At 35.2% G+C, this 15,973-nt stretch overlaps 1 protein-coding gene across 4 annotated transcripts in view; it reads right to left on the reverse strand.

The window, feature by feature from the left end:
• Positions 1-15,973, reverse strand: part of Lrch2 (leucine rich repeats and calponin homology domain containing 2) — a 99,157-nt gene that overhangs the window by 53,901 nt on the left and 29,283 nt on the right. For all 4 annotated transcript variants that reach the window (XM_077106553.1, XM_077106552.1, XM_077106551.1 and 1 more), the window contains exons 4-6: positions 12,140-12,245; positions 11,921-12,057; positions 2,877-3,010 (exon numbers count right to left, since the gene is read on the reverse strand). In XM_077106553.1, coding sequence (XP_076962668.1) covers positions 2,877-3,010; positions 11,921-12,057; positions 12,140-12,245 — 377 coding nt within the window. The remainder of the gene's footprint in view (positions 1-2,876; positions 3,011-11,920; positions 12,058-12,139; positions 12,246-15,973) is intronic.

Here is a 15,973-nt window from a genome sequence, read left to right on the forward strand (position 1 = left end):
TAGACCTTTATTTTATTTATTTATATGTGGTACTGAGAATCGAATCCAGTGCCTCACACATGCCAGGCAAGTGCGCTACCACTGAGCCACAGTCCCAGGCCCCTGTCTCCTTATTTCTTTACTATCTATTTCAGACTTTCATTTTCTCAGGTGGCTCACAACCTTCTGAGCAGGAAACTACCCTGGCGGGGTGCTAGCCGCCCCATGAGACCTGACAATCAACTCTATAGATCTGCACTGTCCAATATAGTAAGTGACTACTAACCATATATGGGTATTTAGCACTTGATGTGTGGCTAGTCCAAATTGAGACACATGATAAATATCAAGTATACACCACATTTCAAATAAAAATAAGCATGTAAAATATTTCACTAATTTTGTATATTAATTAAAGATTTAAATGGTAGTATTTGATATACAGGGCTGGGGGTTGTGGCTCAGTGGTAGAGCACTCACCTTCCACGTGCGAGGCCCTGGGTTTGATCCTTACCACTACATAAAAATAAATAAATAAAATAAAGGTATCATGTCTATCTACAACTAAAAAAAAAAAAAACAAACTCTAACAAATAAAAATAAAAAGACCTCTTGATCTCTGGGCAGTATTGCAACAATATAAACTGATTTTTGTGCTTCCACTTCTGCTCACTTCCAATCTATTCTTCTAAAAGTCAAATTAGTTGAAACAAATCAGATCAATACTTTATACTGTTCAATGACTTCCCATTGTATTTTAAATAAAATTCAAACTTCTTGCCACAGACTACAAAGCCTGGACTATCTCTCCATAATCAATTTTTACCACTCTACCTTTCAGTAGCTCTACTAATCATTCTGGCTTCCTCTGAATACACTAAGTTCCTTCCCAACCTAAGGGAAGACACAGGTCACTTTTTTCTGCCTGAGTCACTTTCCCCCTTACTCTTCACATGGCTGGATTTCTTCATTAGGATCTTGACTTAAAACTTCATCTTCCCAAAGAGACATTCCCTGACCACACTCTTGAAATATGGGCCTTTCCTTCATAGCAAATTTATACATATGTACAGATGCTCCTTGACTAATGTTGGTATTAAGTTCCAATAAACACATCATAAGTTAAAATATTTTAATTTGAAAATGTACTTAACACATCGAACCTACTGAACATCATAGTTTAGCAACACAGCCCATGGTAGCATATTGGTTGTCCACCCTCACAGTGAAGTGTCTGGGAGCTGTCATGCCCTTAATACCTTTTATTAGGCCCTGCCCCCCAACACTGTTGTATTGGGGATTAAGTTTTTAACACATGAACTTTGGGAAACATATTCAAACCAGAGCACATGGTATGCACTTATACAAATAGTCCTTGATTTATTATGGTTCATCTTACCATTGTTCAACTTTATGATAGTGCTTAAGTGATATATCGGTAGAAACCATACTTTACATTTACACACTGATTCATTCTCTACAAGATTGTAGGCTCCATGAGGTGCAAGACCAACATACAATGGCACTCAATAAAACATACCCTGAAATCTACAAGTAGGCATTCAAAAGGTATTTGTAATATAAATGACTAAATTAGTGAATGCCACTACTAAATTCATTTTAAAATAGTGCATATTAATAGAGATTAGAATAGGTATTAACTTTAATTTTTATAGAATTGTTTGGTCTAATATTGTTCATAATATTAGAATAGGTATTAACTTTAATTTTTATAGACTTGTCTGGTCTAATATTGTTCATAATATTAAGCAAAATAATCTTTAGGTACTAAACTTTTTTTTTTTTTGGCAGTGCTGGGAATTGAACCCAGGGCCTTATGCATGCAAAGCAAGCACTCTACCAACTGAACTATATCCCCAGCCCCCTAAGTCTAATGTTTAGATATTTAACACTACACAAGCAAGAGAAATATTCAAGAAGAAAGTCCTATTTGGAATTTAAGAACTTGTACTGTTACCAATAGTATTTCGGATAATGCCATTCCAATCTAAACTTTATCACATATGCAAAGACAAACCTTTAAATACTTTAGTCAGGGGCATATTCTCTCTTTCTGTAGTCTCACCCCATTCCAAGTTATATTCCATATCACTGGATAGAATTATATTTTCTTGGTGGGGTTCTTTTTTTTTTTTGGCGGGGGTGGGGGGGGGGGGGGAACTGGAGGTCAAACCCAGGGCTTTGTGAATGCAAGGCAAACACTTTGCCACTGAGCTACATCCCAGCCCAAATTATATTTTCATAAAATCTTTCAGACCAACCTGCATCTTGAAAGGATGGATTATAAACAAATATAATTTACCATTTCAAAATCTCATAAGGAAATCATCAAAATCATAAGGAATGTCAATGACATATCATCTTTGATCAGTCCTAAAGAATATAACAAAGGGGATAAGGATGTAGCCCAGTAGTAGAGCACTTGCCTAGTATGCTCAAGACCCTGAGTTCCATCCCCAGCATCATACACACACACACACACACACACACACACACAAAAGAATATGACAAAAAGAAAAAACATCATGCTCTTCCACCAAACTCGGTTTGAAGTAAAATTCTATTTGCTATCACAAATGTAGAATACAGAAATCACAAAAGTAAATTAACAGTTGTTATAGCTGAGAAATTGGTGATTCTGCAATATAATGTCAAATGTTTACATTTTCACTGCTAAAATAATAATAATTATTTGAGAAAATCTCAGATTTATTCTAGTATCTTAGAAGTTCATTCTCTGATGGTGATATTTAGCTTCAGAAATACTGATTTTACCACTGGGCCAATCAGCCTAAATATACTCAGTACACTTAAGATTAATAAATATCTTTTAAAAAAAGAGAAAACAAAAAGAGACTATAAAAACATTGTATTACCTGTCTGTGAGAGGCTGAGAGGGCATTCTTTTACTCAAGGATGGAAGATCCAGGGAATCTGGTTTCTTATCCATTCTACAACACGCTTGGATATTTAAGTACTTAAATATGTGTACTTTACCCTTTAAACATATCTGTTAACAAAAGAGATGTATTTATTATACAGCTCAAAATATAAATGACAATTATCAAGTTATTTATTTTAATAATGTCAAATTATGTTATGATATAATAATCTTAATTGATACTTTGCATATTTAAAGAGTTTGTACATCTAACATTACATGGAAAAATTGAACAATACTGACACCAATTAAATGCTATTGATATCTCTGTTCTTATCAGAAAAAGTTAATTTTTCTATAATTTATTCAAGCTTTCTGGTTAAAAGTAGAATGTACAAACCACTAAATGATATAAAAATTTACAACACATGAAAGTTGCCCTTATTAGAAAAAGAAGAAAAAGAAATAAACTATTCACTGATTTGGTGATAACAGAACAAAAAAAATATATATAATTTTTAAGGTAATCTCATCAGAACCACAAAGATGTTTGGTATGAACACTGAAAGAAAACTAAAATAAAAATAATGTAACTAAAGACAAAGTGAATTTGTTGAAAGGTATAATGATAGATTAATTAGAATAAAATTTTAAAAAAACATTGGTCAGTTCAATTGAAAAATTATTTTTTAATAATTATGAAGGAAAGAAATAACAAGGGGTAAAAAAACTATGTGAAAGAAGGTATTTTGTGTAAAACTGATGAAAAATGAGAAGCAAAGAAATTGTAAGTAATCTTTACAAAGGTTATTTATTTACAGTCATTATGAGTGACATCAAATAAATATTTCCCAAAATTTTTAATAAAAATATCTTGTTTGATGGGTTCACATAACCTTACCTCACATGCAAAAATAATCAGCAAAGTGGTACATATACACAATGGAATATTACTCGGCCATAAAGAAGAATAAAATCTCATTTGCCAGTAAATGGATGGAAATGGTGACTATCATGCTAAGGGAAATAAGCCAATCCCAAAAAACCAAAGGCTGAATGTTCTCTCTAATATGAGGATGCTGACTGATAATAGTCAGAGGGGAGAGAGGAGTGGAGGTTCACTGAATTGGACAGGGAGGAATGGAAGGAAGGAAGAGGGATGGGAATGGGAAAAACAGTAGAATAAATTAAACATAAATCTCCTATGTTCATATATAAATATATGACCATTGTAACTCCACATCATATACAACCACAAGAATGGGAAGTTATATTCCATGTATGTATGATATGCCAAAATACATTGTACTACTAAAAATAACAAAAAAGAAAAAAATCAACAAAGACAACTATATAGCTGGAGCAGTGGCACATGCCTGTAATCCCAGTGGTTGGGGAGACTAATGCAGGAGAATCACGAGTCCCAAGCCAGCCTCAGCAATTTAGCAAGGCTCTAAGCAATTTAATGAGAACCTATCTCAAAAAAATTCAAAATAAAAAGGGCTAGTGATGTGGTCCAGTGGTTAAGCACCCCTGTGTTCAATACCTGGTAACCAAAAAACTAAAAAAAAATTATGCCAGGCATGGTGGCACATGCCTATAATCCCAGCAACTCAGGAGGCTGAGGCAGGAGGATCATTGAAAGGTTGAAGCCAGTCTGGGCAATTTAGCAAGACCCTGTCGCCAAATAAAACAAAAAAGGGTGGGGTTGTGGCTCACTGATAAAGCATCCAAGTTCAATTTCCAGTATCAAAAAGAAAAAAAAAGTGGGGCATGGTGGTGCAAGTCTGTAATCCCAGCTGCTTGGGAGGCTGATGCAGGAGAATCACGAGTTCAAAGCCAGCCCTAGCAAAAAGCAGGCACTAAGCAACTCAGTGAGGCCCTGTCTCTAAATAAAATACAAAATAGGGCTGGGGATGTGGCTCAGTGGTCCAGTACCCCTAAATTCAATCCCCGGTACCCCCCCCCAAAAAAAAGAAAGAAAATTATAATTCCAAGTAAAAGATGTTTTAGGTAATTCTCATAGATACTAGGTCTGATTCATTACTGAAAAATTTCATTTGAAAGGAAAATAAAAATGAGTTATTAGGATATAAATACATTACGAATAAATACATTACCAATAAATACATTGCTAAATAGTATCCCACTATCTGTCCAAACTAATTAAACATTTATTTTCTGTAAATTCTGTAAATTTTAACTATTGTTTTTATCATGATAATTCATGTAAATAGTTTCAAAAAAATCAAGCATAATCACAAGCTGTTTAAAAAGTAATCTCCCATTATACTTTCAATCTCTAAGACCCAATCCTCACTTTGAACTTTTTCAGTCGGTATTTTGCTATTTACCCTCATGAATAACATGCTTCTACTACTTTTTATTTTTCAGTCATAGATTTTACTTATTGGGGTATCACTAAAGAAGATGAGAACTTAAATTTCTTGCACTACCACTATGACCACTGTCACCACCACCACCTCTACTATACCCCCTCCACTCACATAATCATATTCCCTCTCTCTTCAGAAGCCTAACAGTGGTTAAAGAGCATGAACTCTTTAGTCACAGTCTTGCTTTGAAAAATGAAGACAATGTTTTCTATTATTATTATAGCTCTGTCACAATTTTTCATTAAATCAAAATCCAGTTTTTACATTATTTATGTAAAAATTTATGACCAAGAAAATATCCAGATGAGCCCCATAGAAAGGTAGGATTATATTTATTTTCTCCTACAATATTTTTGTTTTTCCTAAAATCATGATTCCATTTTTCCTTTGTATGTTTTCTATATGTCTATTAATAATTTGTTCTTGAATCTATGACGAAATTGTAAAACCTCCCTCGGTGTGAACAAACACGTCAAGTCATCTATCACTCCCCCTACCCAACTTTTTGTTGTTGCTTTTTTTTACACTGGGGATTGGACCCAGGGGCACCACCAAATTACATCCTCGGTCCTTTTTATTTTTTGTTTTGAAACAGGATCTTACTAAATTGTTGAGGATCTTACTAAGTTGCTGAGGCTGGCCTAGACCTTGCCATCTTCTTGCCTCAAATCACTGGGATTACAGGCATGTGCCCAGCCTTTCTTCCCATTTTTGTGGTGGTCAATTCCCCTTCTTCAAACTGACTGGCTGCTCTCTAGGCCTAAGACTGATACCTGTCAATCTTAGATGTGAGAAATTCCTGTTTTAGGTTACTCCCTCATTTTGGCATAGCACATCCTGCTACTTCCTAAGAATGGTAGCATGGGAATTAAAATTTCTGAGACTTTGCATGTTTGAAATATTTTTCTACCTAATATCTGATTGACAGTTTGAATGTAGAAAGTTGGAGTTATTCTCCCAGTCTTTGAAAACATAATTTTAATATCTCCTAGTTTTCTGAGCTGCTGCTAAGAAATTATTCTGATCACCACACCCATGAATGTTGAGAGCCACAGCCGAAGGGGCCCCAGCAAACTTCCAGCTGCCAGCTGATTGGCTCCTCTGCAGTGATGCTCATTGGGCTGTTTCCCCGCCCTTTCAGACCACGAAGCTGCTCATTGGGGGACTCTTTTGACTCTGCCCACGAGACCCAGCCAATCGGCCTTATCCAATTTATGTCTCCTAATAACTTTTGAAAGTCGTTAAGTGATTTGAGTTGATCTACTCATATCTGAATTTTTGGTGGACGGACCATGGTTGAGGATAATAGAACTCCTAAATAATTAATTGGAAAATTTAATTGTACTTTATCTATTGCTATCTCTAGATTATAATTTTTTAATAAGTTTGTAAGTGTGGCATAACATTCTAGCAATGTGTTTTTAGCTTTGTGTGCTAATAATACATCATCCATATAGTGAAATATTTGTAGTTCAGGATTTTGATTTCTAAGTGGCTGGATTACTTTGTTAACATAAATTTGACACATAGTTGGGCTGTTAGCCATCCCTTGAGGGAGTACTTTCCATTCATATCTCTGATCAGGACCTTCATGATTCAGTGCAGGGATAGTAAATGCAAAACGTGGACTATCCTCAGGATGAATTGGAATTGAGAAAAAAAAACAATCTTTAATATTTATAACTGAAACATACCAGGTTTTTGGCAAAGCAGACAATTGGAGAATCCCCGATTGAGCAGGTCCCATAATAACCATCTCATTATTAATGGCTCTTAAATCTTGCAATCTCCATTTACCAGATTTCTTTTTGATGACAAAAATGGGAGTATTATGGGGAGATACAGATTGCAGCACATAAATGTGTTCCAAATTTCCCTTCTTTATTGCCCCCACCCTGGTTTTACTGAAGTATGAATGACAAATAAAAACTTAATATATCTTAGTGCATAATGTGATGTTTTGATTTATGTAAACATTGTGAATTTACTGCAACAAAACTAACATACCCAACACCTCACATAATTATTTTTTTGCATATATTGTGAGAACATTTGAGGGCTACTCTCTCAGCAAATTAAAAGTTTATAATACAGCATTATTGACTACAATCATCAGATTACACATTAGGCCTATAGTACTTATTCATTTTTAACTACTGAAGAATAGTATCACTTGATTCTTATCTCCCCTTTTCTCTATCTCCCAGCCCTTTGTAACCATTTTACTCTCTGCCACTTTGAGTTCAACTTTGCTTTTTGATGATTCCTTATATAAGGAGGGTATCCAGTATTTGTCAATGTTTGGCTTATTTCACTTAGCATAAAGTCCTCAAAATTCATCCATGTGGTTGCAAATGGCAGGATTTCCTTCTTTTTGAGGGCAGGATCATATCCCTATCTTATCCCTATCATATCCCTATCTTTACTATTGTGAATAATGCTTCAGTGAATATGGGGATATAAATAACTATTTCTTTTGAATATTGTGATTTATGAGAAATAGTTAGCCTTATTCCTATTTTATTTTCTTTTTTTGAGGTGGGGATACCAGGATTGAACTCAGGGGCACTCGAACACTGAGCCACATCCCCAGCCATTTTTTATATTTTATTTTGAGACAGGGTCTCTGACTCTGTTGATTAGAGCCTCACTAAGTTGCTGAGGCTGGCTTTGAACTCATGACCCTCCTGCCTCAGCCTCCCAAGTCTCTGGGATTACAGGTGTGGACCACAATGCCTGGCCTTATTCCTATTTTCTGGCACACAGTTCCTAAAACCTTTACAGAATTTCTTAAGCGTCCTGTCCTATGGCATGAGAGAACCTTGGAGAGAATCATAGAATAAGGGGTTGGTAGCCAGGGGAAACAACCATGTGATTAGAGAGTTGGAATTTCCAGCCCCACCCCACCAGCAAGGGGAGAGGGAGAAAAGAGAGGGGATTAAAGATGAGTTGATCACCAATGGCCAATGACTTAACCAATCATGACTACACATTTAAGCTTCCATAACAAATACAGGGTTCAGAAAGCTTCCAGAATGTTGAATATGTGGAGACATCTGGAGGGTCATCCATTCAGAGAGAACATGGAAGCTTCACATATACCTTGCCCTATGCACTTCTTCTCTCTCACTGTTCATTTGTATCCTTTGAAATTTTTTTTTATAATAAACCAGCAATAATAAGTAAAGTCTTTCCCTGAGTTCTATGAATCACTTTTAAAAAAATCAATCAAATCTGAGAAGGGAGTCATGGAAAATGGACTTATAATAAGTGGGTCAGAAGTATAGGTGCACAGTCGAGTGGGATTGAGACCAATAAGATCTAAAGCTATCTCCAGATAGATAGTATCAGAATTGAATTGAATTGAATTATAGGACATCTAGTCTGTGGTGAGACCTCCCCACACACACAATTTGGTAAGCAGAAGTTAAATAATCTGCATTGGTAATTTGAATAAGAAAAATACTTTTTTTTCTATCACTTGAAATTATATACTTAGAAATGGGGTTGCAAGATCACATGGTAGTTCTATTTTTAACTTTTTGAGGAAGCTCCATACTATTTTCAATAATAGCTGTATCATTTTATAATCCTACAATACTGTACAAGGATGCCCTTTTCATTATATCCTCACCAACATTTGCTATCTTTGGACTTTCAGTAAAAGCCATCCTAACAGGTGTAAGGCAATATCTCATTGTAGTGGCATTTCCTTGATGATTAATGATATTGAGAATCTTTTCATATAGTTCTTGTCCATTTGCATGTCTCCTTTAGAAAAAAAAATCTATTCACGTCCTTTGCCCATTTTTAAATTGTTTTTTTTTCCTCCTGCTGTTACTTAAATTCCTTATATAATTTAGATATTAACCCCTCACAGGATATATGGTTAACAAATATTTCTGGATATCTACAATGCAAAAAATAATAATAAGTCCTCATTTGCTTCAGTGGAAGGCTTTCAGTGTTTTGGTCTATCTTTCATCTTTGAAATTATTCCTGAAACGTTTAGTGATCTTTGGCTATCTGTTCATTTTCAAGAGCGAAGCATTAAAAAGCCAACTGGAAGCTCCAGGTACATGGGGGAAATTTACTTGTAAGCTTCCATCTACCTGGTAATCAAACGGGGACTGGTCATTTCATCAGGTAACACTAAAAGATCAGTGTATAGATAAGTCTTTTCTCCTGGTTCAATCAGTTTATTACAGAAGAAATGTTTCAGTCCTGACTGAAATATACAAGACAGGCTCTGGGCATTCCAGGATCCAAGTAGTTGAAGTCTACTGTAGGGTCCTGACATTTAGCATGCAAGCATTCACTGTTTTCAGCATAGGGTCTCACTTCTGCCTATAGCTGTACCAGTATGACTGAGTCCCCATAACAAAATTAGTAACTTTTTTTTTTCACTTATAGGATTCTACCCTCCTTGGATCAAATTTTAAAAAGCCAAGTGGAGCACACACTTTCCTTCCTCTGGTCAATCTGACCAGACCCCATATTCCCATTCCTATAACTATCAACTGCTAACTTTGTTATCTTTGCTACAGAGAATGAAGGAAGGACGTCATAGTCTGATTTACAAACTTGATTTGCAGAAACATAGGTTGCTCAATGATCCACCAGATGTCCACCATATGATCCACCAAGAAATCTAAAAATTTGGGGCTGTGATTGTGGCTCAGTGGTAGAGTGCTTGCCTAGCATGTGCAAGGCACTGGGTTTGAGTATCAGCACCACATATAAATAAATAAAGGTCCATCAATAACTTATAAAAATATTTTAAAAAGAAGTCTAAAATTCTTGATTTTATTAAAAACTTCTAAAACTATCAACTTTTTCCACCTCTGTGTCCTTCTCCCTTAAATATCCCATAATCATTCTTGCTAGGGAAAAAAGGAATTTGAGGTCCTGTTCACCAACCTTTGGGTTTGTACCTTCTTGATTAAACTTTCTCTATTCCAAGCACTAGTATCCAATGCTTGCTGCATATCAGGCACGTAAATATGATTTTCAGGGTTGGTAATACTTGGTGTCACTGACTGGTTTTCTTAATAGTTGTGCTATCCAATATGGTAGCTTCTAGCCACATGTGGCTATTCAAATTTAAATCAAATTGAAATAAAACTAAAAATTCAGTTTTCTGTCACTCTATATACTTGCAAGTACTCAATTGTCACGGTGGCTACCATATTGGACAGTACAAATACAGAACATTTCAATCACCATGGAAAGCAATAATGGGCAGCATTTTTCTAAATATTATATAAATTTCAGGCTTCTGCTGAGGGAAGGAGTGAATCATTTGGCCTCTGCACTAAGGAAAAATATCTAAGGATCTACCTGCTCAAGGTAAATTCTAGACTTCTGCTGCAGCAAGTGAGGGGTAGTCATGTAGTTATGGGACTTAGGGCAAGAATCTGACGGTGTAAATTTTAGACCTGTGGTGTACAATATAGTAGCCACTAGCCACATGTAGCTAATGAAATTTCAACTAAATAAATCAAAATGAAATAAGTACAAATTTGGTTCCTTAGTGACGTTAGTCATATTCCAATCATTCAGTGTCAGAGTACATGCTTAGCACGTGAAAGGGCCTAAATCTAATACCAGCACCAAAAACAAAACAAAGTATTTTTTAAAAATCCACTTGTAGCAAGTGGTTACAGTACTGGATAGCACAGATTACAGAACATTTCCATCATTCAGAAAGTTCTACTGGAGATCACTGCCTTAGACATTCAGTCCCTCATCTTATATTCAGTTACATGTTATGATCAATACTTGTGCCACTTCCAGGTTTGCACAGTAAATCAACCTGCTTCTTGCTGATTTCCCCAACAGCTGACACAAGTCACAGTTTTCCCCCATTTGCTAAGACAGCTACTACCAGAACCCCAGCTATTTGAATTAGAAAAGATACGCCCTTTGGAATAAATGGAATATACCTCTGTAGGAAGAAAATTGCAAACCCTGAGCCAGGGCACATAGCTTGAAGGTAGTGTGTGCTGTTCTTTCACTGCCATCTGCTCTGCAGACAGATACTCATGCAGCATAAGAGGCGCTAGGCACCACTGTTCCATCTATTTTTCATTTTCCAAAACTCTGTTGACATCTCTTCTCCACTGTTCCCTTTCACACTCTTCATCCTTCTGGATTTATGCCTTAGCTTTTTCTTTATCATTTTAGTGGACTCTACATGGACTTAATCTTCATTAAACTAAAGGCCAGATTAATTTTTTCACTTGTATCTTGTTCTTTCTGTTACGATTTCATCTCTCGGTGCCAAGAATGTGCTACAATTCATCCCACAATAAATCCCAAGTAGATACATACCTGAGTATGAAATAGGAAGAGAGATTTCGAGGTCTATTTTGCAAAACAACATTAACAATCAGAATTAACAGTTTATAAGCAGAAAGCTGATGTCTGAGTTTTCCAAATGCTATTCTATAGCCTACACTAAAACTTCTACCAAAGTAGAAAAAAATATCATCTCAGAAAATCTCCTTTAGATAAAAGTATCTAAACAACAAAATTGGCTCATTTTGGTGTTTTTTAAACTTAATAAGCAGATAAAAATTATGAACAAAATGAGAAGAAAACAAAAATGAGAAGAAACAAGTATCATATTTTTATTACAGACCTGTGCTGGTGGTACTTGCAATGGATTGTTATCCAAAATTATTACTTGTAAATGATGCAGCTTCCTGTAACAAACTGGAATTTCGGTCACTTTATTACAAGAGAAATCCAGCTTGACTAAGGGAAGATCTCCTAATTCTGTTCAGAAATAAAAATAATTAAGTTAAATTCTACATAGTTATTCTCTAATTCATGTGAGTAAAAACAGTGAACATCTTACCATCTGGCAATACATGAAGATTATTTCTTCTTATATTTAGCTCTCTAAGGGAATGTAATTTTCCCATTTGTTGGGGAAGGACCTGAATCTCATTGCAGCTAATATCCTAAGGAAAACAAGAAGAAAAAATCATAATAAACTAATAAATACAGATAAATTTCAATTTTAAATTAAAGCATATGATTAATAGCTAGGAGAAGTTACTTCCAATGTCATTTCTCTAAAAATTAATTTATCTGGGAGATTTCTATTTATATTACACCATGAAGTCAACCTAGCATAGTCAACAAAAATTTTTCTGTGTAAAAAAATCTGGTGCACACCTGTAATCCCAGCAGCTCCAGAGGCTGAGGCAGGAGGATCGCAAGTTCAAAGCCAGCCTCAGAAACTTGGTGAGGGCCAAAGCAATTTAGTGAGACCCTATCTATACTAAATAAAATATCAAAAAAAAAAAAAAAAGGCTGGGATGTGGCTCAGTGGTAAGTGCCCCTGAGTTCAATCCTTGGTACCAAAAACAACAACAACAAATCTTATTAACTACATTAAGTAGACCTCTCAAAAAATCTCAGCTGAAGACCAACCTTTGCCCACTAAAACCAGAAGTAAGGATGATCCAGGTGTTCTTCAGATATAGAGGTAAAATACAATACTAATAACAATCTCTCATTGCCACAATCTGTTAATTATTATAGTTGATTTGAGATAGTCATATAAGTAAAGCTAAGAAAGTTAACGATCCAAGTTGGAGAACCCAAGATTATGGTCAGGATCAATTTAGCTAAATTTGGTTTTTTCAAAGGAATATGAAATATGAGGGGTTACAAGCTCAAATGGTTCACAATGCAACTCAAAGATACTCTAGGAGATCAGAAAACTTGAAATTTAAATCAGTGTTAAATAAAAATGTAAGCCCTGATTTAAAGAAAAACATACCAAGTTTACATAATAAGCGAATAAGGAACAGTTTAACTGTGCTCCCCTCTCCCGCCTCTTTCTTGTAATCATATTGAAGTAGGATAGAAGACATAACAATAGGGAGAAAGAAGGCATGCGGGACAAAAAAGAGTGCCCGTGATTTAAAGTCCAGATTTAAAGTTCACTTTCACACAGATTAAAAGACCAGATTTAAAGGTGCCTTTCATACACCTTGATCAAAAACAGCACTAATAAATCAATTATTAGGCCTTGTCTATGGGTATACCAGCATAGTACTGTTTAAATTCACAAAGTAAAACACATCAAAAAACAAAGGAAGGAAAAGCCTGTTTCATTAATGGTCAACATGTCAATAAATGACCACCATCCCAGTAATGGTTAATATGTCGAGTCACCAACACAAAGGAAAACTAAAAACACTCTCTTAGATGATGTCCCTGTACTATTGACATTATGTGTGTAAATATACCTAGCTAAGACATAGCTAGCATGTTCCTCTCTCACGCCCACGTTCCACCATGTCTCTCAGGGGGGTCTACTGCTTTCTCCCAATAAATTCAATCTGTGCCTCACTTTGATCCTTAAATTCCTTTCTGCAATGATGTCAAGGACCCTCAGGGCCTGAGTTAAGGTCTGTCTCTCTTTTCAGAAACCTCCTTAGGACCCCTGTCCCAGCAACAACATAAACAAAAAGGGAAATGTGCAACATGATCTTAGACAGAAGCCATTCCTGACATACTGCAGATGAAATTCAAGTTCTACTACAATTACTCCCAATTCCCAGCTTTCACTGAAAATTATTTTAGCTTGGCAGGAGATGGGTGGCATATACACTCAGTTTTATCAACTTTAAAAAGTTCAGGAATGTCAATTCCAAAGAATATTAAAGCCACATAAGGAAAAATCCGATAAAGCTCCTGATAATTAGGAAAACGTATCCTACATACATTTTTCAAAAGATATCTAAGGCATCTTCATTCAACAAATCTTAATCAAATATTATTTGTTAGGCACTATTCTAGAGCTGGGAACACAGAAGAAAAAGAACAAATTCAGCCCTCACAGTTCCTTATGGAGTTTCCTTTCTAGCAAGGGAAATAGATTATTTCATATGCTAGAAGACAATAAGTGCTATTAAAATTTTTTTAAAGCAGGGTAAAGGAAAATGGCAGTGCTACTAATAATGGGAAGGGACATTAACAATTAAGATCATCTCATGGAGAAGGTGATATTTGAGGAGTATTAATATATGAAAAAGGAAAATTCCAGGCAAAATGATAAATGTAAAGGTCCTTATGAAGAACACATCTGACATGTAAAAGTAACAGCTAGAATTCTGGGGTAACTTGGGAGAAGTGGGTAAGGGAGAGAGTAGGGTGTGGGTAGGGGATATATTTTTCACTTTTACTCTGAGGTGGCAGAAACCAGAAACTTTTGAGCAGAGGAATGACATGATCTGACACGTTTTGATAGGATGGCCTTGGCTGCTATATTCAGAATAGACTATTATTCAAATGATGGACAATAAAGGGTTAGGAAAACACCCTTTAAAATAAATACTAATGCTTCTTGCCAAAGGTGTCTGATACTAAAGATTTCAATATAGAAATCTGACACATAGCTGCCATTTCCTAGAAGAAATAATCCCTAGCATAGAAAATTAACCTACTCCAAAGGATAATGCACAAAATACTCTGCTGGGGGATTGGATATTTCCTAGATTTTTAATGACAGAATATAACCACATTCCTGTGGCTAAGTACCATGGGAATACCCACAAATTCATTATATGATTTACAATTGTCTGCCATTCATCCTAATGCCATCTACCCATCTGTTATTACTGATTCTGAGAGTTTAAAGCATAATAATTTATAGTAATTTTATGTTAGGGGCTGGGGATGCAGCTCAGTTGGTAGAGTGTTTGCCTCATATGCACATGGCCCTGGGTTCATCCCCAGAACCACACACACACACACACACACAAAAAAAAGAGTAATTTTATACTAAAGTAATAGTATTGAATATTTTAAATACTTTCCTTAAAATACTTGAATAAATCTAAAAATCTTAAATATTTTTCATGTTTCATTTATCTAAAAACTATCTCATGTAATATAATTTAAAACATAAGGCCAGAAACTGAATTAAGAAAAAAAGAAGAAAAAGAAATTACAGAGCTCTAAAATCTTAAAATATTTATATAATCTTTTCAAGACACAGACAGTGTACAGGTCAAAGAAAGTAATCATCTCTTTTAATATGAATTTGTTAGATCTCCATTCATTTTTTTAAAATATAAGGTTAAGAGTCCATTAACAAAAGGGAGTATTTTCAGGGTAGAAACTGCTAAAAATAAAGTCATACAAAAGATTGAAAGTAATAAGGATGTTTATAATATAGAAAAACAGGTCTTATAATTTAGAAAAATAGAAGGTAAGCACACACAGGTTATAAGTACCTGAGGGAAGAGAGGTTGTCAGTATCTATATCTCACCCCAGGACCAATGGGAAAAAAGTGATGGGGGAATGCAGTTTGGTTCAAAATAAGATTACTAACAAACAGTTTTGCAAAAGAAAACCAGGGGTGGTTCAGACACACACAAACAGAGCTTTTCACCACCAAAAATGTGTTAAATAGATCAGAGATTCCTGCATTAGGGAGTGATTACATCTGCTCGCTTTTAAGATCTCCAATAAGCTTACAATTCTATGGTTCTAAAACACAAAGGTGAAATTCAAGGAAGTTCCCTTATGTTGTAATTGGACATGCAGGTATTTCTGAATAAATAAAGGAATTCCCAGCACTTCAGTTCATCGTAGTCTAACAATAAATTCCCGTTATAAAGTTGTAGATAAGTTCCTCAAGAAAACTTTTGGTTCACTAGACATAATAAA

The sequence above is a fragment of the Callospermophilus lateralis genome, chromosome X, assembly GCF_048772815.1.
Source record: "Callospermophilus lateralis isolate mCalLat2 chromosome X, mCalLat2.hap1, whole genome shotgun sequence".
Taxonomy (NCBI): Eukaryota; Metazoa; Chordata; class Mammalia; order Rodentia; family Sciuridae; genus Callospermophilus; species Callospermophilus lateralis.